This window comes from Adiantum capillus-veneris, chromosome 27, assembly GCF_014529385.1.
Source record: "Adiantum capillus-veneris isolate H3 chromosome 27, ASM1452938v2, whole genome shotgun sequence".
Lineage (NCBI taxonomy): Eukaryota > Viridiplantae > Streptophyta > Polypodiopsida > Polypodiales > Pteridaceae > Adiantum > Adiantum capillus-veneris.
The window spans coordinates 77,683,917-77,708,978 of record NC_140957.1 but is presented as its reverse complement, the minus strand read 5'-3'; the positions used below and the strand labels follow the sequence as shown (position 1 = coordinate 77,708,978).

Below are 25,062 nucleotides of genomic sequence, written 5' to 3'. Positions count from 1 at the left end.
TATTTTGATTAATTACTTTATAAATTAACTTATATTTTTTATTAATTATTTGGCTTTTATTTTTATTTTATAAACAATTGAACAAATCTTTTTTTTTAATATACAATAACTAATCTACAACTAAAAAATATATAATTTATTTTTTCACACATAAACCAGCATGCAATCAAGAAAACTAAAATAGCTTTTAATTAATGAACTAAACTATTTTATTTAAAATTGATTCAATTAACCTTTTAATATTGATCTAATTAAAATACTTACGTACAAAAAATAAATAAAAATACTTTAAAAGGCATTAAAATATTGTGTGTATGAATATGCATTGTTACTGTGTCTGCAATGTGGACTCACATGCACTTTCCACAATCTTGAGCTCTTTGTCCTGCGTGAGAAATGCACACCAAATCTGAAACCCCCAAAAAAAGCATCAATAGTTTACTCATACATACATACAAATCAATGAATTAGAACAAGCCCAAAATATACTCACATACTAACACAATAATGCCACAAAATGTGTGTATGTGTGTGTGTGTGTAATATATATATATATATATATATATATATATATATATATATATATATATAGAGAGAGAGAGAGAGAGAGAGAGAGAGAGAGAGAGAGAGAAGATAGGGACGAGTGCAGATCTGGGAAGAAGAAGAAGAGCAAGGCACGAGAAAAAATCGAGCAGAAAAGGGCAAGATTTGCTCGACGCTTAATTTTTGGGAAGGCATCGATATTTATGCTAGAATAACCATAAGTATCTGCGTTGAAACACCCATCGGTATCTCCACTGGTATAGTGTCAAAAATTCCTTTCTTTTTCAAAAAAAACTCCTCTTTTGGATTCACTCTTCGTCAAACATACCGACGCTATGATGTGACTTTTCGATAATCAAAGCATCCGTTTTTAGGCGACCTCTTGTAGTGGTCACCTGTACAATCCCATGAATGATTGACATGGTTTTTGTGAGTGTGTTTTTCTTGGAGGAAGTATTCAAGACATCGATGGGACTCTTTAGTTTTCTGAAGAATGTGCATATGTCTTTTCTGGAAAACCCTTCCTCCTTCCCTCTTCTATCGTTCTCTTCCTTTTTGTCCCCATGTCTTCTCCACCTCCACATGGGCACTAGTGCTCACGTATACACCACCGTGACCTACACACGTGCATTGCTACCCAAGTGGGCATACTACATGGGCTCCACATTGCTAGCAATCAGGCTAACATATGCCACCAATTGTCTATTTGTGCCGCTTATCTATGTAATTACTTGATCATATATAAAGTCGAATCGCATATTTTTCTAATGTCCACATTTTTAATTATCACTTTTACAATTGTATCATATTTTTATAAGTACCTCATTATATACAAAGTCGGATTGCTTATTTTTTTAGTGTTCACAAGTTTACTTATCACGTTTACAATTATGTATGTAAGCTTTTAATGAGTAGATCGGGGCCAAGGGCTGGTAGTTTATAATTATTTTGCCTTATATTATTGTAGTGCTAGCAAGAACCTTAGAGCAAATTATCAATCCAAAGGATGTAGTTGATCAAACTTATAGTGCATAGATGCTATGAGAGAGTGTCAAAAGCTCTCAAAAAACCCACTACAACTTTGAAATTTGGGAGGGTTAAGTGCCCACTTTTCAAAATACATACTTTGTATGCTTTTTAGCCAATTACAACATGTAGGCTAAGTTTGGTTGAAAAAGATGAGCGGAGGCTATTAAAAGAAGCCAAAATATCAAGAAAGAAGAGGAAAAGGCATGCTACATGGAGAGGACTCTATGCATCAGAGAAGCAAGATGCTACACATGCAAGACAACCCTTCACAAAAACGACGACACATTGAGCTCTCTGATTTTGCATCTTGTCAAATCATAGTGCACTCTTTAAATTTGATTGTAGGAATGTGGTTTGTACTATAGCAAGCATCAAGAAGAAGAAGCAATCAGAAAAACATTAAGTGCGTGAGAATGGTTTTTGATTGATAAGCATGGCATGGTGTCATTTCAAAACTTTATGTACCAAGAATGTACCATAAGAGGGTTAGAAGATTATTAAGAAAGTATAATGGTAGCAATTTTTCTTCTCTTCATCATGGCTCTTACCCGAGAAGCACAAGATGGAAGGAAAATTGCTTTCTTAAACCATCGTAGGAACAAACTTAAGAGAACTCAAAGATCTATAGCACGAGTCTTGAACTCAAGGGAACAACGGTAAGAGCATTGGAAACCACTCATGAGCCAAAGGATGTGTCAACACAGGATCCCATTAAAGATTAATGCAAGACCCCGGTCAAGAAGTAACGAAATTGAATGAATCCCAATTATGCAATCAAAGTGAAAGAATTATAGTGAAATCACCCAAAACAATTCTCATGAACTTTTGAAGATAATCCTTAAAGATTTGCATCATTGCTATATATATATGTATATGTATATGTATGTGTATATATATATATGTATGTACCTGGAACACCTCTATTTTATAAACTGTGTGTGTGGTTCGCATAACTTCTGTGTGGAGGACGGGTCACACACTTGTTCTTTTAATGTTCCTAGAAAGACTTTGTACATGAACATCTCTACACATAAATCGGCTCTGAATTTGATATACATGAGGCATGCAAACCTCAAAGAAGATTCAATTTTCCATTGTCGATATGCCATAACACGTCAATCCTATATTTTCAACATGTCAAGCTTAGAGTTAGGTTCGGACCCACTATGCATCAATTCTTTAGTGGTATTTGAGACCATGTTAGAGAAAGCAAGTGAGCATTTGCTCCCCTTTTTCCCTTAGTTTTAGGTATACTAAAAATACAAAGGAAATGTTGTGGATTTATTTATTGCCTTTAAATTGATATGATAGCCTTCCTCAGCCTTTTTTAATAAGGAGACGCTCCTTGTTAACAAAGGAAATTTCTGCTCAAAAGTGCTAATGTTGTCTAGCAAGAGAGAAATTGATACCAATACTAGTTTTCAAAATTGTGGGACACATTATTACCAAGAAGTACTACTAATACTTTTCCGCGGAGTCTCTACGTCAAGAGCCACATCACCAACAATGCAATGGAAACCAAAGCAAAAAGTCTATCAACTAAAGTTTCCATCACAAAAAATCATCCAAGAGAAGCCAAAGAATGTCACCCAGGTGTTGGTATCCAAAGAGCACATCAAAGTCAAATACCCATTTTGGATACATGAAGCACAAGTTCAGCCTCAACAACAAAAGGTGACAGGGTGGGGTAGCATCAAACGAGTCAATCACTGCTCAAGGTTACTTCGAAGGAAACATTAATTTTTGGGCCAAAAAGCCTAAACTAACAGCCTGGATGTAATCACCTCAAGAAAGAAGTTCTACAAGGAGCAAGCCAAGATATCAACGGAATACAAAAAACTCAGGCAAGCGAAAGAACACCAACAAAAGGCAAACGAAAAGACCTTCCAAGCGGGCAATGCGAAAAGTTTGGGTACCGAAATCAAACTTCAACAAAGATACCCAACACAAACAAGTGAATCAAGGGATGATTCCGATTAAGCTACTCGAAGCACAAGGATTTTATGAAGGTAATAATCAAATATGGTTACCAAAAATTGTAGCTCAGTCTGGAACAACCAAGAAAAATCCTACAGCACAAGCTTCTACCCCAAAGCAAGCAAAGACAACCAGCATCCAACAGAAGCCAATTGCAAACAAGGGTGCTACAACCTCCAGATGGATACCTTGTCATCAATTACAAAAGCAAGGCTTCTACAAAGGAAATCGTCAGATATGGCTACTGAAGCCTAGTGTCCATCAAGTCATCGAGCAAAAGGAGCAAATGCAAAAGACGGTCACACAAAGACCAAAAACAAGATGGGTTCCAAAATTGCTCGTGGAAACTCAAACACAAATAACCCACACACATCAACAACCGCTTCTTATGGGAAATACGAAAAAGCTACATCAACCCCTACAAGAGCTGAAGGACTTGTTTCACAAAGCAGTGGGAACATACAACAAGCCAGTCAAGAGGAGCCAAAGTATGCCAACCTACTGAAAAAAATGGTGGCATCCAAAGACCAAAACAAGGGAAGAGGCCTAAATTTCCAAAACTTATGGAATTGGGTTTCTGGCCTTGAACAGGTAAGTCCAAGTCGCCATTAAAAATACATGGCATAAAAGTCAGAGTCGGGCAGCTAAGCCACTAAATGAGTGAGGCATTAGTCCCAAACCTTCATGTAATATTCTCTGTGGTCTAAGCGTCTTAGCTATTCTAGGTACTGCTCAAGCTGAAAGAGTTGAGCATAATTATGTTGTGTCGCTCATGCTGGTATAGGTGAGCATAAGAGTCGAAGTCATTGTAGTATAGCGGTAAGTGAAGGAGGAAGTCCAAAGGACACTCACGCACTCAGCACAGTGAGAAATGAGTGGAGAAGCTTCTACATTGAATACCCTTCTTGGAAACATGGAAGCTATTGAGACGTCCTTTGATGTCACATGTGCTACATTTGTTCCTTGAAGCACCATCAACTCCATCTCTTACACTGCATGCTTTTGTTTGAAAATTTCTCATAAGCATATAGAGTGTCCCATAATTGGCACTTGCATAGGCACTCTTCCTTTGCTTCTCCCAAGCACTCACCTTGCATGACAGGTACTTCAAGTCCAAATGCTCAACTCCACTAAGAGCGTATAGCAAAGGCACTTTTTTCCCGCACCGGGTTTTTCCCTTCGGTCATCTAGGTTTTAAGACCCTAATCTAGACCTCATCATCAACTTCTTGTATATATTCCTTCTACATCAACAATAAGGAAATGGCTACCCAAATCAATCAACGACTTGGAGCAAAAATTGTGAGTCTCCATATGCTTATCAAGAGCATCTTTTATCTTCAAGGGCGACAAAAAATATCCATCAACAATGGCAAGTCAAAGAATGGCCTACAACGACAAGCAATGACAAGTTCCGTGAGAGAGTCATCAACAACAATCAAAAGTAGCTCACACAGTGCAACACCGGCTACCTATTATGGAGAACTCAAATTGCAACGGACCTTGAACGCAAATCGATCCTAAAGTCCACACAACAAAGAGGATCAATTCTACAAGCTCAGACAATTGAATCAGCATCCATCCTTATGGCGGCTAAGACTGGCAACATAGAGGTGAATGCACATCAAGAAGAAAAGTTTCCTCGAAAATCAAAGATCAAAGAACAAATCAGGTATCAACAACATGACATATATGAATCACTCAAGGAAGGGGGGAGCGTCATCAATGACAAAGCACTTCCCAAGCTGATGTCCACCCTTGAAGACAAAGATGAAGACAACCCTATGGCAAGACTACACAAGGTCGTGTCAAGGGACGACACGAATGAGACAGGGGGGAATTTTTGAGGATAGATCAAACGATTGTTCAATTGGTCAGACACGTAGCCGGACACCACATTTTTAGTTTATTATTTTGCCGAGCTAGTGTAGTAATACTCTGTGTAATACTCTGTGTAGATCCTGATTCCAGAGTAGTGAATCAATCCCCTGAGTTGTAATGCTGTAATGATATTTGTAAAGGTCCATGTGAGCCGACCAGTGGCCATTTATAATGCCCTAGGTATAAAGGTCAATAAACTTAATGTGAAGGGAGGCTTATCTTTAGAAGAGGAAGGGAGCTCAAAAAACGTACGCTCAAGCTACGAGCTGCTCCAAACTTATAATCATCGCAGCTAATGATTTGGTAATCCGTTTTCGATTCAGAAACTTGCATTGTGTTCCTCTCTCTTTACTCAAAGCGGTTGAGATTCCAAGAAATTGCCACCGACGCGGGCCATTACTTGGACGAGCAAGCCCCAGGGGTGTCAGCAATCAAGAAGCACAAGTTGGAGGTGGAGTACCTTTCTTGGCTGTCAACATTCATCTTCTTTGTGAGCGAGGAACCTAACTTGGAGGATCTCCGCTTACCACACCTTTAGGAAGGGTCCATTATCAAAGACACCAAGGAGCAGGAGGTTGTCCCCATGAACCTTGCAGTGGAAGGACATGTGTCAGGACACCGTAAGGCCAGACTAGACAAGGGCAAGTCCGGGCTAGGCAGTGTGGAAAGGGAGTCCAGCTAGGGAAAAGGGCCAGGGGCCAAGCTATATAGTGGGTGGTTGGGTATCAAGAGCTTGGTTCCTTTTTTGGGAAAGGCACAGCCGTGGAGGAGGGGAGCCACAAAAACTTGCATGCTTTTTTGCATGTCGGGGTCAAGGGAGCGTGGAACTCACCTCGTGTGAGGAGGATGACAGGCCGAAGACATGGGCAACTGCCCTTGCAAGGAGAAGCCTCCGAGGTTGGACTTGCACCAAACGGCGCCCTTGCGGGCTGTTTGGCATCGCGCCGGTGTGTGGACCCTTTCACGTGCCTGCAGAGGCGAAGATGAGCACTGTACAAGGCGGGGGGAGCTTGGCTCAACCCCTCCCACTGTCTACAAGCGGCCATAGCCGGTGAGCTAGTCTCTTTACACACCCGATGGGCGCCCAACCCCTTGGGGGTTGGTGGCCAAAGCTTTTTTTTCAAACACAAGGGACGCTACCCACAGTGGGGTAGCCCCCCCTCCCTCTTGTGTGGCTTCAGCAAAGCTCGACAAGGCTTGGTATATCGACACGGCCGACAACTACTTTGACACACATATTTTCTGCGTATTATCGGCAGAAGCTCAGAAATTTCATCAAAGCATCTCGAGGGGAGTTCAAATTGACATTATATTTCAAAATCAATTAATGGTTGCACGCATAATTGATCTGGCTACAAGGGATTAAGGAATTCCCTATACGGTGGACATTTTGGATCGATTTCTACCTGGATACTATCGACTTTGACGGAATTAGCAAGGCTAATTAAAATTTGCAAGTGCTCTTAGTCTCATGTATTTTTCTGACTATTCCTTGCACCGCACTGTGTTGTCATGGATTCAGATATCAATATGACTTTTGATTTTGAGCAAAGTATACCTGATGCTGCCCATGATGGCCCGCGGCTGGATGCTCTCAAGAAGAGTACCCGCGACGCTACGGCAGGTGATGACACTTATGAATTGCTCGACATTCAAGAATTTTGTGCACTTCAGACACGCATGTCAATCATGGATGAAAATTTTAAAGCTTTAAATGCAAATGTCACTAAACTATCCTATTAGTGATTCAATTAATGCAACAGCAGTCCAAGCATCCTGCTCACACACACATGCATGAGCACGTGGCTACACAAGGGCAAGGCCCTTCTAATCCAGGGCAAGGCCCAACTGCTGATACTTTGCACGCTCTCACTACAAAAGAGGTGGATGAGTTGTTGAAAAACACCAAACCACCGATTTTTAAGGGAGAAGACCGAGACCACAATCAGGATGCAGTGAATATCTTTCTCAGCAAGTGGGATGAAATTCATGCCTTACGGTGTACTCCAGACGCAATCAGAGCTCTGCAAACGAGCTTAACACTGGAAGGCAAGGCCTGCAAATGGTGGATGTCTCTCAAGAAGAAGAATATCATACCACAGAGTTGGGTAGCTTTTCAAGCTATGTTTCGCAAAGAACTTTTGCCTACAAATGAGGCAGATCGAAATTGGACAGCTTGGGACACATGTTTCCATGCGCCAATACCCATCATTGCTTGAATATGTATCTCACTATCGAGATGTTATCCTCAAGTTGGAAGGCTTAGATAAATTTCAACAAGTACGGGGTTTATACGTGGTCTGACACCAGAGCTTAAGAAGTACGTCAAGACCTAAGACCCTAAAACACTTGAGGAAGCCATAGGGAAAGCACATATTCACGATGATCCATATGAAAACAAAGCACATAATATTCATGTGTCTGCTAATACACATGGTAATGCACGCACTCAGTATGGGCACAATGAAAGGAAATTTATAGTAGCCAATTCAGAAGCATGTAAAAAACCCAAGGGGTCCAGAGGTCCTCTCTCTCCTGAGGACTTTGATAAAGCTAAGAAAGAGAAATTATGTTTTCAATGTTTAGGAAGCGGTCATGGCAAAATGGATTGTCCCAAGGGGAAATATGCTGCTCATGGCAAGGAGAAAGCAATGCACACGGTGCAACTGCTACCTCTTGAGTCTTCCTCACGATTATCTACAGTGGAAGTAACACACACCGAGGTGGTGCATGAATGCTGTCTCACAGCTTCCATGTGGCAACAAACCTTTGGATCACATGAGTTAGTACTTATGCAGGGATCTCTGCAAGGGCACAAGGTACACATATTGGTAGATGACGGTGCTACTCACAATTTCATCAATTACGGATTGGTGAAAAAATTCAAATTGCTTCAAACTCCGAGTACCCACCGCTACAAGGTAGCAATGATGAATGGACATGATACCGAAATCTAGGATACTCAAGTTCGAGCTGCTCTGTTGGAAGTACAAGTTACTCCACGTCCTTGGATTTTCAGGTTATGAACATGGAGAGGGCAGACGTGGTCCTTGGTAGGGAGTGGTTGCATAGCACACATGTGTTGTTGTTAGGAGAGAAGGATGTGCCTTCTTCACCATTGATTTGTACAGTTGAGCTTATGCAGCTCGTTTTTGATAAACAGATCAAGTTTTCTTGTGTTACTCATTGTCTCATTTTCTCTCTAACATTGAATGTGTTGAACATTCCTCAACGCCGCATGCTTCTCTCTCATCTCTTCCACCAATGGCTACTTCCAAACAAGCAAACGTGGCTAGTGAGTTACAAAAATTATTAAAGGAATTTCAAGATGTTTTTGCTAATGATTTGCCACCAGGATTACCGCCGACACGATCGGTGCAACATAGCATCGATACCTACCGTCTGAGTTATTCTGAAGCTATTGCGATGGAACATCAGCTTTTGACTACCTTATAAAAGGGTAGTGAGTTACAAAAATTATTAAAGGAATTTCAAGATGTTTTTGCTAATGATTTGCCACCAGGATTACCGCCGACACGATTGGTGCAACATAGCATCGATATGGTTGCAGGCTGTAAACCTGTCAGTAAACCGCCCTACCGTCTGAGTTATTCTGAAGCTATTGCGGTGGAACATCAGCTTTTGACTACCTTATAAAAGGGTTTATACAGCCCAGTTCCAAACCCATGGGTTTCTCCTATACTATTAGTGAAGAAAAAAGACGGCAGTATGCGCATGTGCGTAGACTACAGTGGTTTCAATGCGGTTACGGTTAAGAACAAGTACCCATTGCCACAAGTGGATGAGTTATTTGAAAAACTCACTCATGCTCTCATTTTTACGAAAATAAACTTGCAATCAGGTTATAACCAAGTCCGTATTCGACTGGCTGATATACCCAAAACGGCATTCCGAACAAGGTTTGGACACTACGAGTTCTTGGTGATGCCCTTTGGGTTAACCAATGTGCCCACAACATTCATGACACTTATGGATAGTGTGTTGAAGCCATACTTGGGCAAGTTTTTCATCATTTTCCTCGATGACATTCTAGTCTACAGTGCTTCTGAAGAAGAACACTTACAACATCTGAGGTAGGTGTTAATATTGTTACGAACAAACAAATTATACGCCAAGGAATCTAAGTGTGATTTTCGGAAAGAAGAAATTCACTATCTAGGGCATGTTATTTCAGCTAATGGGCTATATATGGATCAATCCAAAGTGGATACAATTCGGCAATGGCCTTTTCCTAAAATCTGGAAGAGTTACAAGTTTTTTTGAGATTTGCAGGTTTTTTACCGAACGTTTGTTAGAAACTATGCTAATATTGTTATTCCCATGACGGATCAACTGAAAGGAAAAGTCAAAGCTTTTCAATGGGGACCAGCTCAACAACACAATTTCAACACGCTCAAGGATGCATTAGCTACAGCTCCCATACAAGCTATTGTAGATCCTTTGAAACCATTCATTTTGGAAATGGATGCCAGTGAACGTGCTATTGGAGCAGTCCTGTTACAAGACGGACGGCCAATTTCATTTGAAAGCAAGAAGCTTGATGCAGCTCAGCAGAACTACTCTGCTTATGAGCGCAAACTCTATGCAATAGTGTCTGCCTTAAAAACATGGCGGCATTATGTATGGTGCTCAGTTTGAGATTGTGTTTCACCATGCAAGCATTAAATGGTTTACACAACAAACGGATTTGAAGGGTCGGAAAGCCAGGTGGGCCAAGATTCTTCAAGAATATGACGCCAAGCTCAGGTATCGTAAAGGTCGATATAATGTGGTGGCTGTTGCTCTAAGTCGTATGTCGGAGATCAATTCTCTCTTGTTCACGGAACCTCGTAGTAAATTTTTGGATTCTCTCAAAGAAAAATATGAGCATGATGAAGCATATTCCAAAGTATGGAGCCATGTTTAAATGAGGGATCCTTTTCACTGCAATGATGGTAGTGTAGCGTTAACCTCCACCCCTAGTTCTACTCTATTGAGTGATGAACTACATCGATGGAAGCATTTCGCCATCGACAATGGGTACCTACTCCACAAGGGGAGAGTTTGTGTACCGATGGACACAGACATTCGGTGCCAAATTCTTTATGAATGTGATGATAGTCCAAGTGCAAGGCACTCGGGTATACATGGCTTTGTTCAAGCTTATGTCTTGCATTGACAAAAATGTCAAGTTAACAAAGAAGAGCACCTGAAAGCAGGAGGACTCTTACATCCTTTGGAGATTCCCAATGGAAAATGGGAAAGTATCTCTATGGACTTTATTGTGGGTTTACCAACCACTGTACAAGGTCATGACTTGGTATGGGTGGTCGTAGACAGGTTGACTAAACTATGTAAGTTTATTCCAATCAAATCAACGGTTAAGACACCAGAATTAGCCAAGTTATTTGTTGACAATCTATACAAGCTATATGGTTTGCTAAGTAACACTGTCAACGATCGTGATCCCAAGTTTAACAGTTACTTTTGGAGCGCTGTGTTTAAACGATTGGGTACACAATTGAACCTTAATACAGCCGATCATCCAAAAACAAATGGTCAGACTGAATGAGTTAACCAAGTGCTAGAGGATATGCTAAGAGCATACATCAGCAAAAAACAGTCAGACTGGGAAGATACTTACCTATTCTCGAGTTTTCCTACAGCAGTGCTAAGCATGTCACAATTGGATTTAGTCCTTTCATGCTCATATATGGGTTTCAACCTAGGTCACCTATTACTGTGGGGTTGGCAACCAAAAATCTCCAAGAGGTTAAGGATTTTTTCCAAGACCACATGGATATGTTGAAACTCGCTCGTCAGAATGTCCGACAAGCGCATGATCGGTATAAGAAGTATGCTGATGAGAAAAGTCGGCAAGTTACCTCGAGCAAGGGGAGGAAGTACTTTTACGTGTGCCAGAACATTCAGAAAATCTTAAAACTGGGCCAACACCTAAATTATCTCCCCGATATTGTGGTCTTTTAAAATACTCAAGTGAGTAGGTGATCGTGCCTACAAATTATTGCTACCTACAGATTCTCGTATTCATCCGTTGTTTCATGTAAGCCGTTTACGTAAGTGGTTATATGGGGACAACAATGTCATTGATCAACAGATTTTGGTAGATTTCATTGAACCTCCTACCCTACTGCATGAACCTGAACGTGTTCTCGATTATCATGAGTTACGTACGCGTCATCATGTACGTCAACAAACCTTAATCAAGTGGAAAGATCGACCGGAGGAAGGCGCCACTTGGGAAAACATTAATGTTCTTAAGAAGAAGTTTCCCACTTTTGTTTTTGAGGACAAAAACTCTTCTAAGGGGGGAGTAATGCCAGGACACCAGCAAGGCCTGACTAGACAAGGGCAAGGCCGGGCTAGGCAGTGTGGAAAGGGAGTCCAATTAGGGCAACGGGCTAGGGTCCATGCTATATAGTGGGTGGTTGGGAAGTGGACTCCTAGGTTCTAGTTCCTCTTGTCTAACAACATGCACTTTGCCGTGAAGGGGGCTCAAGGAGGTGGTTGAGAAATCCATTGTTGTGGCTAGCCCTAGTGACACTCTAGTGCCACTACCACTGATAGATGAGGCTATTCTAGAGGTAGAAATCAGTCACTTCTCCTCAGTGGTAGTGAATGGGGAGGAGTATGTGTTTATGCATGGCTTGGACAAAGTATTTGGTTTGCACACGGATGAATGCTTGAGCGTGCTATGCACCAGTGCCCAATTTCCCTTAGACAGTGCGCCAAATTCCCTTGAAAGCAAGCTCTTGCCACTTGGGGACTCTATTTCAGATAGTGTTGCAGTTATGTGTGCGGAGGTCATGGAAGCCGAGCAGTTGCACGTGGATGAGAATGAATTACACTCCATGCAAGCCAAGGTTGAGGCTGCTAGGATGCGTACTCCACTGCATAAACCCCCCTCTGATGATCCAAAGCTTGTAGGTGTGGTGCAAGGGAGCATCGGCTTGGGTGGAAAGGACGGGTGGCAGGTGGACGATCTTTGGACCTAAGTCTTCCCTTGCGCATTACCTAGGACGTTCTTTCTATCTTGTACGTTCTTTTCAATGTGATCTCTCAATCTTGTAAATTACTAAAATTGGTGATGTGTTTAATAAGTTGTGTCTTTTTTACTCAAAGCAATAAATCAGCATAAGTGGGATGCACATGATCACTCCCTTTAACTTACCTTAATTATGGGGACAATACAAAAACCATATGAGTGAAAAGAAGTGAAATTTATACTATCATGTTTCATAAAGATTTGATTTCACTAAATCTTAAAATTGTTTGGTATCTTGGCGGACAGACAAAACCATATAATGCAAAAAAAAGGTGGCCACAAGGGTGCGCAGATGGCCCATCAAACAGTTTTCGATGACTTTCCTGTGCGCCCTTGTGGCCACCTTTTTTTTTGCATACTTTGGCCATTGTTTCACTCCTGGACCCTGAAAATGGTGAGATGAACCTAAAATTTAACTTTTCATGCACATTATCATTTCCCTCAACTTAACTAAATAGTTCCCTACACCAAAAGGCAAAATCACATTGGACAGTATGAAAATCTATACTATCATGTTGCATAAACATTTGATTTCACTAAATATTAACATTTTGGGTATCCTAGGGGGCAAACAAGGCTAGAAAATGCAAACAAAAGGGTGGCCATAAGGGCGTGCATGTGAGCAAACCAAAACTGCTGGATGGACAATCTACACGTCCTTGTGGCCACTCTTTTTTTTGCATTTTCTGGCCTTGTCTGCCCCCTAGGATACCAAAAATGTTAATATTTGATCTAAAGTTAACTCCCTCTGTCCAGAATCACCAAACTTAAAACACATGGATAATCCCAAATACCAAATGAATTTGGAGATAGTAGACGCAACTCTTAATCCTTTAAAGATCCACAAAAATATTTTTCCACATTGTGTAAGGAAAGCCCTTAACCAAAGGTCTTATGGAGTGTTCCTTACCTTTTCCCCTTGCCTTTGTTGTGCACGAAGCGTAAAGCGAAGTTGGCATTGTGTCCTAAATGTGTTGGTATGCCCCAATGCGGGAAGACACATCTTCCTCTGTGGCCTTCCTTGCAAGGTTGACCTTGTGTAGAACGGGAAATAGGTTTTCAGCAATGCCACTTTCTTTTAAATCATCCTTTAGGAGTTGAAAAATAGACTAGTAGGCTTTGGTGTTGATCCCAAGCGCATCACAAGCTTGTTGCACGTCATCTTCACTAAGATATTTCTCAATTTTTTCATAAGGTCCTTGGTGACTGCATTGAGACAGGTGATTGTAAGATAGATATCACATCGTGGGTATTGAGACAACTAGTGAGCAGGTTGACTCGATCATCTTGGCTTGTTCCACCGCATGCCTCCTGGAGGAAGTTTCTAGCAACGAATAAGATAAATGTTCGAAAATAGTGTGAAGTAAGAATGTATCATGCAAGTAAAGATCAAATCACCTTGTGCTTGTCACTCGTCATTTTCATGCTCCACCCGAATGTGCAATGGTTTCAATGGATGAATACATACGTTTGCCCTTGCACCAAGGGGTGTTTCCTTCAAATATGTAATGGTGTTGGCAAGCTTCATAATGTGGGTATCCTTTTCTTGCATTTGTTGTTGAAGAGTTTCAACCTCCCTCTCTGAAGAGAAATACTATGTTGTAATGCCGCCGTCTTGAGCTTAAGAGCTTGACATTCGTGCATCCACATATGTAAAGAAGCACCTACACCGATACAAAACCGCTTGCAATAGTCTAGCAAGCCTACTTCTCCCCTCCCAAGATATTGAAATGCCAAAAGGCTATTAAAGGATGGATGGAAGCGGCTTATAGGATCGTAAGGGTACAAATGGACGTCCATCCAAATATCAACATTCGTCTCACCGACGGCACAACATTTTTGTGATGACCTTTGATCACCCGCACATATGGCCTTCGGTGCAAACTCCGTGGGCAAGCGAATATGTATGCTTTTGGTGTGCAGAGTACGTGGTGGTGGAAGCAAATAATTTGTGATGTCCGTAAGCACCATGGCAGCTGTTGCATGAGGAAGCAAAGGATACAAAGATAGAGGGGAGGGAGATGGAGGAAAATGGGAGGAGGGAAAGGGAAGGGGGGGGGGGAGAGATTGGAGAGGAGGAGGAGGAAGGTAGGGGTAGGGAGGAGAGGAGAGGGAGGGAGTAGGGAGGAGGAGGAGGAGAGAACGAAGTGTTTTTTATTTTTTGGCAAAAAGATTTTGAAAACATTGGACTTTCTAACTTGAAGGTAAGAAAAAGAGTCAAAAAATGATTTTTGGATATGCATATATGTTGGGAGGGAGTTTTAAGTAAAAAATAAGTAAAAATGAGTTTTTTTTTAAAAAAGGAAAATTTTGGCTCTTAGTCACGTTTTTGCTGATGTGGCCACACCCCTATACTTCCTTCACTTCAGAAAGCTAGAGAAAGAAAGTAACCTCTTACGTCCACATCCTACATTTGTCTTAAAAAATGGCTAGAAAAGCCTACTCAAAACTACCTTCTTCAATGTCCTTGTCCCCTTAACCCTACACAACATTAGCCTTTATCCCTAAAAGTTAGGATTCCTTAGAAGCCCCATGCAAAGTCTATATTTCTCCTAATGTTCTCGCTCTCACTCTTTCTCTTTGTCTCGTGCCCTAGTTCCATCTCTACCTCATGCCTCCCTCAGTCTCCCTATGGGCAAGGGGTTGCCCTATGGGGGGGTGTTAGCCTCTGCCATGCTCTGCACAAAATCGAGCCACCCCTAGCCTCTACAAAACCACGCTCCTCGCTCCCACTCTCTCAGTAAACCAGCGCAAACAATAGCACTTGCAAACCAGACTAGCACAACAACCTCTGCATAACCATGCCCCTCACTCCCACTCTCTCAGCAACCCTTGCTTCCATAGTCACTCGACGACGGTACTGCCATGACGGCGCTGCTGTCTGGTCAAGTGGTCTGCCTATAGTTGGATGCTCCATTTGACTTTGACCTCCACTTTGACAAGGACAGAGTCCCTCAAGTTTTCACCGAGATTCAAGGGTTTTCACACCCCTCTCACCTCTCAAGGTTTGACCTCCACTTCCACAAGGACAATCGCAGGTTTTTGTCGAACTTCAAGGGTTTTCACACCACTCTCATACAACTCAAGGTTTACGCGAGCCTGTCTTCCTTCAACACGCCGACCCCCAAAGCACGCAAGAGTTTTCTTCCTATGGCAGCTGCACCCAAGAAGGATCCCACCACTCGCCAAGATGCATGGATCACGACCCTAGAGGCTCAGATCCAAGCACTTGTTTGGGAGAACACTGCACTCAAACAACGCTTGAGTAAGCTTGAGGATGCAGCAAAGGAGAACAAAACTCCACTCGCAAAAAAACACAAAGTCGAAGCTTCTCTCAATGAGGCTACAAAAATCCTTGCCCTCAGATTAGAATTGGAGGACTCTCCCCACCATGTGCACCAAAGAGGACACCCTCAAAGAAGCCATCACCATGCTGAATGACACTCTTCAACCAATCAACATCGAGTCCGACACTGTCTCTTGGATCAACGACACACATAGGCGTGTACCACCTGGCAATTGCATCCTCACTTTCAAAAACAAAGAATAACGGACAAGGCTGCTACGCGAATCGTACTGCCTCAAGGGGACAAAGCTTTGGATCGCCAAGGAATTGACCTGAAACCAACTCAAGCATAAAGCAAGCTGAGCTCATTAAGAAGATGCATGAAGCTAGTAAAAGAGGTAATTGGGCATTCTATCGTGGTGGTAAAGCCATCATTTAGGAGCTTCAAACTCCCAAGCAAACTCCCCCCTTTACCTGACCCCCCTCAGGTTTTGATGTTCTATCTTTTCCCCCTGATGGACCCTCAGTCCCTAACTGATGTGTATTTAACACCTCCACCTTAAAAGAACGGATGTAATGTTTTGTTTTGGTCCCATGGGTCATATCTGACCTCCATGGACGATAATTCTCTCTCTCTCTCTCTCTCTCTCTCTCTCTCTCTCTCTCTCTCTCTCTCTCTCTCTCTCTCTACCTTTTTATCTTTTCTCTATCTGTTCTCTCTTTATTTACATAAATTTTTCTTCCCTCTCTCTCTATCTCTCTTGCAATGTGTTTATCCAAAATATTTCTAATCTTTTATTTTTAATTAATTAGTTTTTAAATTAACGTATATCTCTCTCTTTTTCTCGTTGCTTATATAACGTTTTCTTCTTTCTTTCTCTATCCCTCTTCAATGTGTTTATCCAAAATCTTTTTAGCTTTTATTTTGATTAATTACTGTATAAATTAACTTATATTTTTTATTAATTATTTGGCTTTTATTTTTATTTTATAAACAATTGAACAAATCTTTTTTTAATATACAATAACTAATCTACAACTAAAACAAATATAATTTATTTTTTCACACATAAACAAGCATGCAATCAAGAAAACTAAAATAGCTTTTAATTAATGAACTAAACTATTCTATTTAAAATTGATTCAATTAACCTTTTAATATTGATCTAATTAAAATACTTACGTACAAAAATAAATAAAAATACATTAAAAGGCATTAAAATATTGTGTGTATGAATATGCATTGTTACTGTGTCTGCAATGTGGACTCACATGCACTTTCCACAATCTTGAGCTCTTTGTCCCACGTGAGAAATTCACACCAAATCTGAAACCCCCCAAAAAAAGCATCAATAGTTTACTCATACATACATACAAATCAATGAATAGAACAAGCCCAAAATATACTCACATACTAAGACAATAATGCCACAAAATGTGTTGGTGTGTGTGTGTGTTGTGTGTGTAAGAAGAGAGAGAGAGAAGAGAGAGAGAGAGAGAGAGAGAAGATAGGGACGAGTGCAGATCTGGGAAGAAGAAGAAGAGCAAGTCATGAGAAAAAATCGAGCAGAAAAGGGCAAGATCTGCTCGACGCTTACTTTTTGGCAAGGCATCGATATTTATGCTAGAATAACCATAAGTATCTGCGTTGAAACACCCATTGGTATCTCACTTGTATAGTGTCAAAAATTCCTTTCTTTTTCAAAAAATATCCTCTTTTGGATTCACTCTTCGTCAAACATACCGACGCTATGATGTGACTTTTCGATAATCAAAGCATCCGTTTTTGGGCGACCTCTTGTAGTGGTCAACTGTACAATCCCATGAATGATTGACAGTGGTTTTTGTGAGTGTGTTTTTCTTGGAGGAAGTATTCAAGACATCGATGGGACTCTTTTAATTTTCTATGCATGGTGAAGGATGTGCATATGTCTGTTTTGGCAAACCCTTCCTCCTTCCCTCTTCTATTGTTCTCTTCCTTTTTGTCCCCATGTCTTCTCCACCTCCACATGGGCACTAGTGCTCACGTATACACCACCATGACCTACACACGTGCATTGCTACCCAAGTAGGCATACTACATGGGCTCCACATTGCTAGCAATTAGGCTAACATAAGCCACCGAATGTCTGTTTGTGTCGCTTATCTTTGTAATTACCTGATCATATACAAAGTCGAATTGCATATTTTTGTAGTGTCCACATTTTTAATTATCACTTTTACAATTGTATCATATTTTTATAAGTACCTCATTATATACAAAGTCGGATTGCTTATTTTTTTAGTGTCCACAAGTTTACTTATCACGTTTACAATTATGTATGTAAGCTTTTAATGAGTAGATCGGGGCCAAGGGCTGGTAGTTTAATTATTTTTCCTTATTTATTGTAGTGCTAGCAAGAACCTTAGAGAAAATTATCAATCCAAAGGATGTAGTTGATCAAACTTATAGTGCATAGATGCTATGGGAGAGTGTCAAAAGCTCTCAAAAAACCCACTCACAACTTTGAAATTTGGGAGGGTTAAGTGCCCACTTTTTAAAAATACATACTTTGTATGCTTTTTAGTCAATTACAACATGTAGGCTAAGTTCGGCTGAAAAAGATGAGCAGAGGCTATTAAAAGAAGCCAAAATATCAAGAAAGAAGAGGAAAAGGCATGCTGCATGGAGAGGACTCTATGCATCAGAGAAGCAAGTTGCTACACATGCAAGACAACCCTTCACAAAAATGACGACACATTGAGCTCTCTGATTTTGCATCTTGTCAGATCATAGTGCACTCTTTAAATTTGATTGTAGGAATGTGGTTTGTACTATAGCAAGCATCAAGAAGAAGAAGTAATCAAAAAAACATTAAGTGCGTGAGAATGGTTTTTGATTGATAAGCATGGCATGGTATCATTTCAAAACTTTAATGTACCAAGAATGTACCATAATAGGGTTAGAAGATTATTAAGAAAGTATAATGGTAGCAATTTTTCTTCTCTTCATCATGGCTCTTACCCGAGAAGCACAAGATGGAAGGAAAATTTCTTTCTTAAACCATCGTAGGAACAAACTTAAGAGAACTCAAAGATCTATAGCACGAGTCTTGAACTCAAGGGAACAACGGTAAGAGCATTGGAAACCACTCATGAACCAAAGGATGTGTCAACACAGGATCCCATCAAAGATTAATTCAAGACCCCGGTCAGGAAGTAACGAAATTGAATGAACCCCAATTATGCAATCAAAGTGAAAGAACAAATTGAGTATATAGTGAAATCACCCAAAAAAATTCTCATTAACTTTTGAAGATAATCCTTAAAGATTTGCATCATTGCTATATATATATATATATATATATATATATATATATATATATATATATATACATTATATATATATATATGATATATATATATATATATATATATATATATATATATATATATATATATATATATATATATATATATATATATATATATATATATATATATATATATATATATATATATGTATGTATGTATGTATGTACCTGGAACACCTCTATTTTATAAACTGTGTGTGGTGGTTTGCATAGCTTCTGTTTGGAGGACGGGTCACACACTTGTTCTTTTAATGTTCCTAGAAAGACTTTGTACATGAACATCTCTACACATAAATCGGCTCTGAAGTTGATATACATGAGGCATGCAAATCTTAAAAAAGATGCAATTTTCCATTGTCTATATGCCATAACACGTCAATCCTATATTTTCAACATGTCAAGCTTAGAGTTAGGTTCGGACCCACTATGCATCAATTCTTTAGTGGTATTTGAGACCATTTTAGAGGAAGCAAGTGAGCATTTGCTCCCCCTTTTTCCCTTACTTTTAGGTATACTAATAATACAAAGGAAATGTTGTGGATTAATTTAATGCCTTTGAATTGATATGCTAGCCTTCCTCAACCTTTTTTAATAAGGAGACGCTCCTTGCTAACATAGGAAGTTTCTGTTCAAAAGTGCTAATGTTGTCTAGCAGGAAGAGAAATTGATACTTATACTAGTTTTCAAAATTGTGGGACACATTATTACCAAGAATACTACTAATACTTTTAGCCATAGAAAGACCCAGCTCTTAATTGGTTCCATAACAAAGACAAAGATCACATAAAACATTGGGCAAGAAGACGTGCATTTGGCTCAATTGTGTGCTCCAAACAATTAGTAAGGAGACACGTGTTCCCATTTCAAAGATGGAAACAATAAGGTACATTTGCAATCATTATAATTAATTATTGCTTTTTGCATCACATAGATCCAAAGACTGCCTTCTCGCATAAGGTTTTGCACTTTTTTCAAACTAAATTTAAGCTATGTTTGTGATTTGTGGACATGTTGTCAAAGTGTAGTAGGAAGCTATGGTTATAAAACTATTTCAATGCCTGGAGATTAAATTAGCAAGGCTGGTGCGTATGTAGATTATGTGTTTAAGAAAGCCACCATGTTTATCCAATGGGGCTAGCTTAGTTGGAAGAGGGTTGGACTTGCATCACCAACGGGTTCGATCCCCACTAAGCGCCCTTGGCGGTATCTTAAGGCAAAGGATGGCCCCAGGTGCCCAGCCTAATGCACGGTGTTGGTGGAATAAAAAAATCTGACTTGTCAGCACTTAAAACAAAAAAAAAGGAAACCCACCACGTAAAGGAACAAGATAGTGGGAGCATCGTAACAAGGGTTGTCATCATACTATCGTGTAATAAAGTTTGGTATGGTTTCTTTATTGTGTACTACCATTCACGTCGTATGATTCAGATTTGTAGGATGTGTCGTTCAAATAACTCCCAAGAACCATGTTGACCACATAGTCACAAGGAATGACCATTTTTAGGTCTGTGTTCCCTGTTCCTATCTCCCATTCCGAATCCGTGTTTCGTGTTTCAGACATGAGTATCCATAAAAGGGAATAACATTTCATGCATGTTGCCATTCAGATTTCCCATTCCGGGTAGCTATGCCATGTCATACTGTATGGTAGGTTGTGTTGTATGGTCATACGGTACAATTGTAGAGATATGGAAACTTCCATGATTGTTACGATCAGCATACCACAATTGGAATGATGCTGTTGAGTTGCAGTATGAAGAAAAAACAAAACTGTACTCTTAATCTGCAATGTTGGAAAGCCTTCATGTAGAAAACTCTAGTTTGTATTTGAAGGTTTATGCAGTTTTGATTTCTGGTCTTGGTAGGTTACCTCTTGATCCCAAAATTAGAGGTAAACTTCATTATGTGCATGTTTTATGCAATATATGTAGTATTGGAGCTATAGGGATACATAGATGCTAATTTGGATGGTGATAATACGGACAAGAAGTCTATGAGTGATTCCTTATCATCATTGGGAGTGCATAGTCGTTTGGATGGGTAGAGAGCAGAGTAGTGAGGAATTGTTGTGATGGCATGTCCGGTAGCTTGCCTTCACAAGCTTCTAGTAACTGGAACTTGGATGCTTCCATAGTCGCATCAACTTGCAGCAAGAGAGATGAAAACGCAAAATCAAGGAGCTGTCCATGCAGACAAGGGAGGAGTATCGGAATTCTGGTGAGACATCAACAGATGTGCATCCTCATAACGCTCTCCGGCAATAGCGCCCTCGTGAAACAAAGCCACAATCTCCTCCACCTCTGCTTTGCTCAACTTCACATCAAGGGCACCCACATTTTCCTCGAAATTCTTGACGCGAGTTGTGCCGGGAATGGGTACGACGTCATCCCCTTGGTGCTGAACCCAAGCAAGTGCGACCTGTCCTGGCGTGCACCCTTTTCTTGCAGCCAACTCTTGTAATGCTTCAAACAAGATCTGATTTTTTTCAAGATTTACTCCCTGCATCCTTGGCTGCGCAATCTACACTTTCAAGTACCATGCAAACAGGCCAATGAATAAAAGGAAGTGAGTTTTAACGTATAGATTGCACACAGACTATTCAGCATATAAATGATTCTGCAAGCTTATCGAACAGCACAACATACCTTGCGGAAATCTGTTTCTGTTGCGTTTTCTAGGATTTTTGCACCAGCTGAAAAGAACCCTCGACCAAGCGGGCTATACACAACTATTCCAATCCCGAGTTCCCTGCAATTAATGTGAGAAAAGGAGCCAGTGTGAAGTGACAGTTTTATTCTTTCTGTCAACCACGGTCAACACAGCATGCATCACACACATACAAGCGTGAAGAGTAGATGAAAAGAAACAAGGATCACCTGCAGGTGGGTATGATGTCTTTCTCCACATCACGCGACCACAAAGACCACTCCAGTTGGACGGCACTAATGGGGTGAATTGCATGAGCCCGCCGTATGGTTGATGCTGAAGCCTCGGATAGCCCCAGATACTTCACCTTTCCTTCCTCCACTAGCTTCTTCATTTCCCCCACCTGTGGAGCAGAGCACATAAAAACTCATGCCGAACAACAAGTGCCTGAAAAATACGTGTATTGCTGCATTTTACATGCTGGTGTGATTTCAATGTTCGCATCTGTTTGAAGTTATATGTTCCATGATTAAAACATGGCAGCTTAGCTTCTATGGAGGTAACCTCACCGTAACTTCAATCGGAACGTTGGTGTCAATACGATGTTGGTAGTACAAGTCAATGTAATCCACATTAAGCCTCCTAAGGCTAGCTTCGCAAGCTGCACGCACGTATGCAGGATCTCCATTGATGCCAAATGTGCCAGTATCTGTATCAATCGTGGCGCCAAACTTTGTGGCAAGCTGGACTTTATGTCTTATGCCCTTGAGAGCCTGTATACATACATTAAGAACCAAATGATCGATTACATGCGCACACAGACAAATGTTTGTAGGTTTCAACTACATTGGAAGTGGGTAACTATTGACAAGCTAGTGAGCGCGCATCAACAAATGCATACAAACACTGGCTCAATCAGAATACAACATGCCACCTTAAATCATGAGAAAACAATACAGAATGAATACCTTGCCCAGGAGGAGCTCGTTGGTGAAGGGGCCATAGACATCAGAGGTGTCGAGGAAGGTGATGCCGGAGTGGACGGCGTGGTGAATGAGCGCGATCATGTCGGCGTCAGGCTTGGGGAGACCATAAAAGAAGGACGACATGCCCATACATCCCAGGCCCTGAGCGGAAACGTGGAGGCCCTGCGACCCCAAAGGAACCGACTTAACAGCAGGTGGAGCCATGTAAAATGCAGCAGGTGAAGAAATTCTTAGATAGCAGGCTGGCCGTGTGTAGTGATGAGAGGAGAGCTTTTACAGCACAGGCACGCTTCGACAGGCTTTATAAAGGACGGGGGCAAGGGGTAGAGTCGTGTCGTGGGCCGTGACATCACATGAGCTCCTCTCCAAAAAATTCAAGCAGGACTCCGTTACGTATATCATATGTTGCCACGATTTCAAATAGCTCGTTAAAGATTGGAATCTTGGGAGATGCTTTCATTTTCTTCACTTTAGCAGGGAAGGAGGTTGCGACTCGCAGGCAGGACAGCGAAGAACGTGGCTTGTAGCAAGCAGACAGAGTAGGAGAATGTGATGCGAGATTGGAAGAGCTATGTGTGCTGGACAACGACGACTGGGCTAGGGAGGACACGGGGGCGGGCAGAGGACTGGGGGCTTGCTTGTTTTATAACAAAGGGGCAAGCAATGTCACAAGCACCTGGTGCTGGTGGGATGGTTCAACACAAAGGATGCTTCCTGATTGCGGTGTGTCGGGTTCAATTCTCGCTGACAAGTGTTTCTTTTGGCCCTTGAACTTGGCTACCCACAGAGCTTGAGATGGAATATAGTGAGATTCCAATTGATAAATTGGGAGATGAACCAGTATGTGGCACCCATTATGAAAAATAAAATAAGCCAGAATCCTCTACGATACTGACGGGCGTGAGTACATCCAGGAGCGAGCAACATTAAGGCCGCTCGAGCGATAGAGATGCGAGCAGCGTAGAGTTGCCGACGAGCGAGCACATGGAGCTTGTGAGAGCACGCACAAAATCCAGGTGTAGCAGGGAGGAGCAGGGGGAAGCCCTGCTCTGTGGCAGTCATCTGCCTTGCTCCGTGCGAGCAGGTAGTGGATGTTCATCTTTTCATTATTGAACGAATTTCCATCATCGTCAGCCTTGCAGGGATGCTCGATTGGTTACGTAAGCATTTGTAATCTTGCAGTCCTTCTGGTTCCGGGTTCGAATCCTCGACTCTCCCTTTTAAAAGGTAGGAATCCTAAGGTAGTAATTCGTAATCTTGCAGTCCTTATGGTTCCGGGTTCGAAATATCCTCGACTCTTCCTTTTAAGAGGTAGGAATCCTAAGGTAGGCTTTGAGAGGCAAGTAGGAGGAATCTCGTAAGCAAATGAATAAAATAGAGCGCGAACCACTATGAGGCCTTATCCCACTCCTTTTGTAGCTTGGAGGTGAGCCAGTATGACTTAGTGAGAGCTGTTTAAGAATTCTAAGCTTGGTTGATGATAAGTTTAGAATCGATGGATATATAAACCACCATGGAATTTGGCACGAGGGAATAAGGAGAAGAAGTAGAAGTAGCCGGAGTTTTACGAAGAACGAGAAGTAGAAGGAGAAGGTAAACAATCCCAAGAGACTCAGGGATTTTTCCTATGAATTGAGCTGAAGATTCAAGTATAGAGAAAGAATCAGGTTAATTGAACCAATGTGCGTGGGATACAACCCCAAGAGATTCCAAAGTCTAAATTTTCGATGCCCGATGTAGCCTGTAGAAAAATAGAAACATTCGATATCTGTAGCAGTTTCGAAGAAAAAGCAAAGATAATTCCAGAAAGATTAGTCCGGAAAGGAGATTGATTGGTGTGTGGTAACACGCCACAGAGAGAGAAGTTATTTTTCCTCGGATACATGCGCGGACCCATTACTCGCAGTTGAAACAACGAGTGAACTCCCTCTCTCTCTCTGGTGAGACTCTCTCTCTCTCTCTCTTTCATTGTGCATGATCAGATTAACGTCGTCTATTGACCTAGTCTCTCTCCTCTGTCAACTTGCGGCCACACTTACACATCTAGTAACACCATATTAGTGAATTTGGGACTTCTTGGATTCCCACTTTCAAACTGAGCTTAAGATTTGACGACATGGCCAAATCTTAGCCAAAGTTTTGAGAGCATGGATCGAAAGAGATTTTCAAGTACTTCCTTGTGGAAGTTTTGGCCTTTAGAAATAGTTTGAGATCTATCCATATGGCCAAATCTTCAAGACATTGGTGATTTCCAAATTTTCCCACCATCGGACATAGAAATATATCCACCCCCTAT

The 25,062-nt window shown here is 41.1% G+C and overlaps 1 protein-coding gene across 1 annotated transcript; it reads right to left on the bottom strand.

The window, feature by feature from the left end:
- Positions 1 to 21,187: 21,187 nt before the first annotated feature.
- Positions 21,188 to 23,042, bottom strand: LOC147422236 (putative aldo-keto reductase 2). Its single transcript, XM_086503169.1, has 5 exons — positions 22,749 to 23,042; positions 22,350 to 22,553; positions 22,011 to 22,183; positions 21,780 to 21,882; positions 21,188 to 21,654 (listed from the first exon to the last, which is right to left on the bottom strand). Exons 1-5 carry the CDS (start codon positions 22,968 to 22,970, stop codon positions 21,307 to 21,309), a joined length of 1,050 nt encoding a protein of 349 aa, XP_086359295.1. The 5' UTR covers positions 22,971 to 23,042; the 3' UTR covers positions 21,188 to 21,306.
- Positions 23,043 to 25,062: the final 2,020 nt, after the last annotated feature.

Excerpts from the sequence above, each read along its gene's own strand:
- LOC147422236 (XM_086503169.1), bottom strand. The coding sequence starts at position 22,970 with ATGGCTCCACCTGCTGTTAAGTCGGTTCCTTTGGGGTCGCAGGGCCTC. Across the intron at positions 22,554-22,748 it reads ACGAGCTCCTCCTGGGCAAG|GCTCTCAAGGGCATAAGACA; the intron begins GTATTCATTCTG and ends GTATGTATACAG. Across the intron at positions 21,883-22,010 it reads GACATCATACCCACCTGCAG|GGAACTCGGGATTGGAATAG; the intron begins GTGATCCTTGTT and ends CATTAATTGCAG.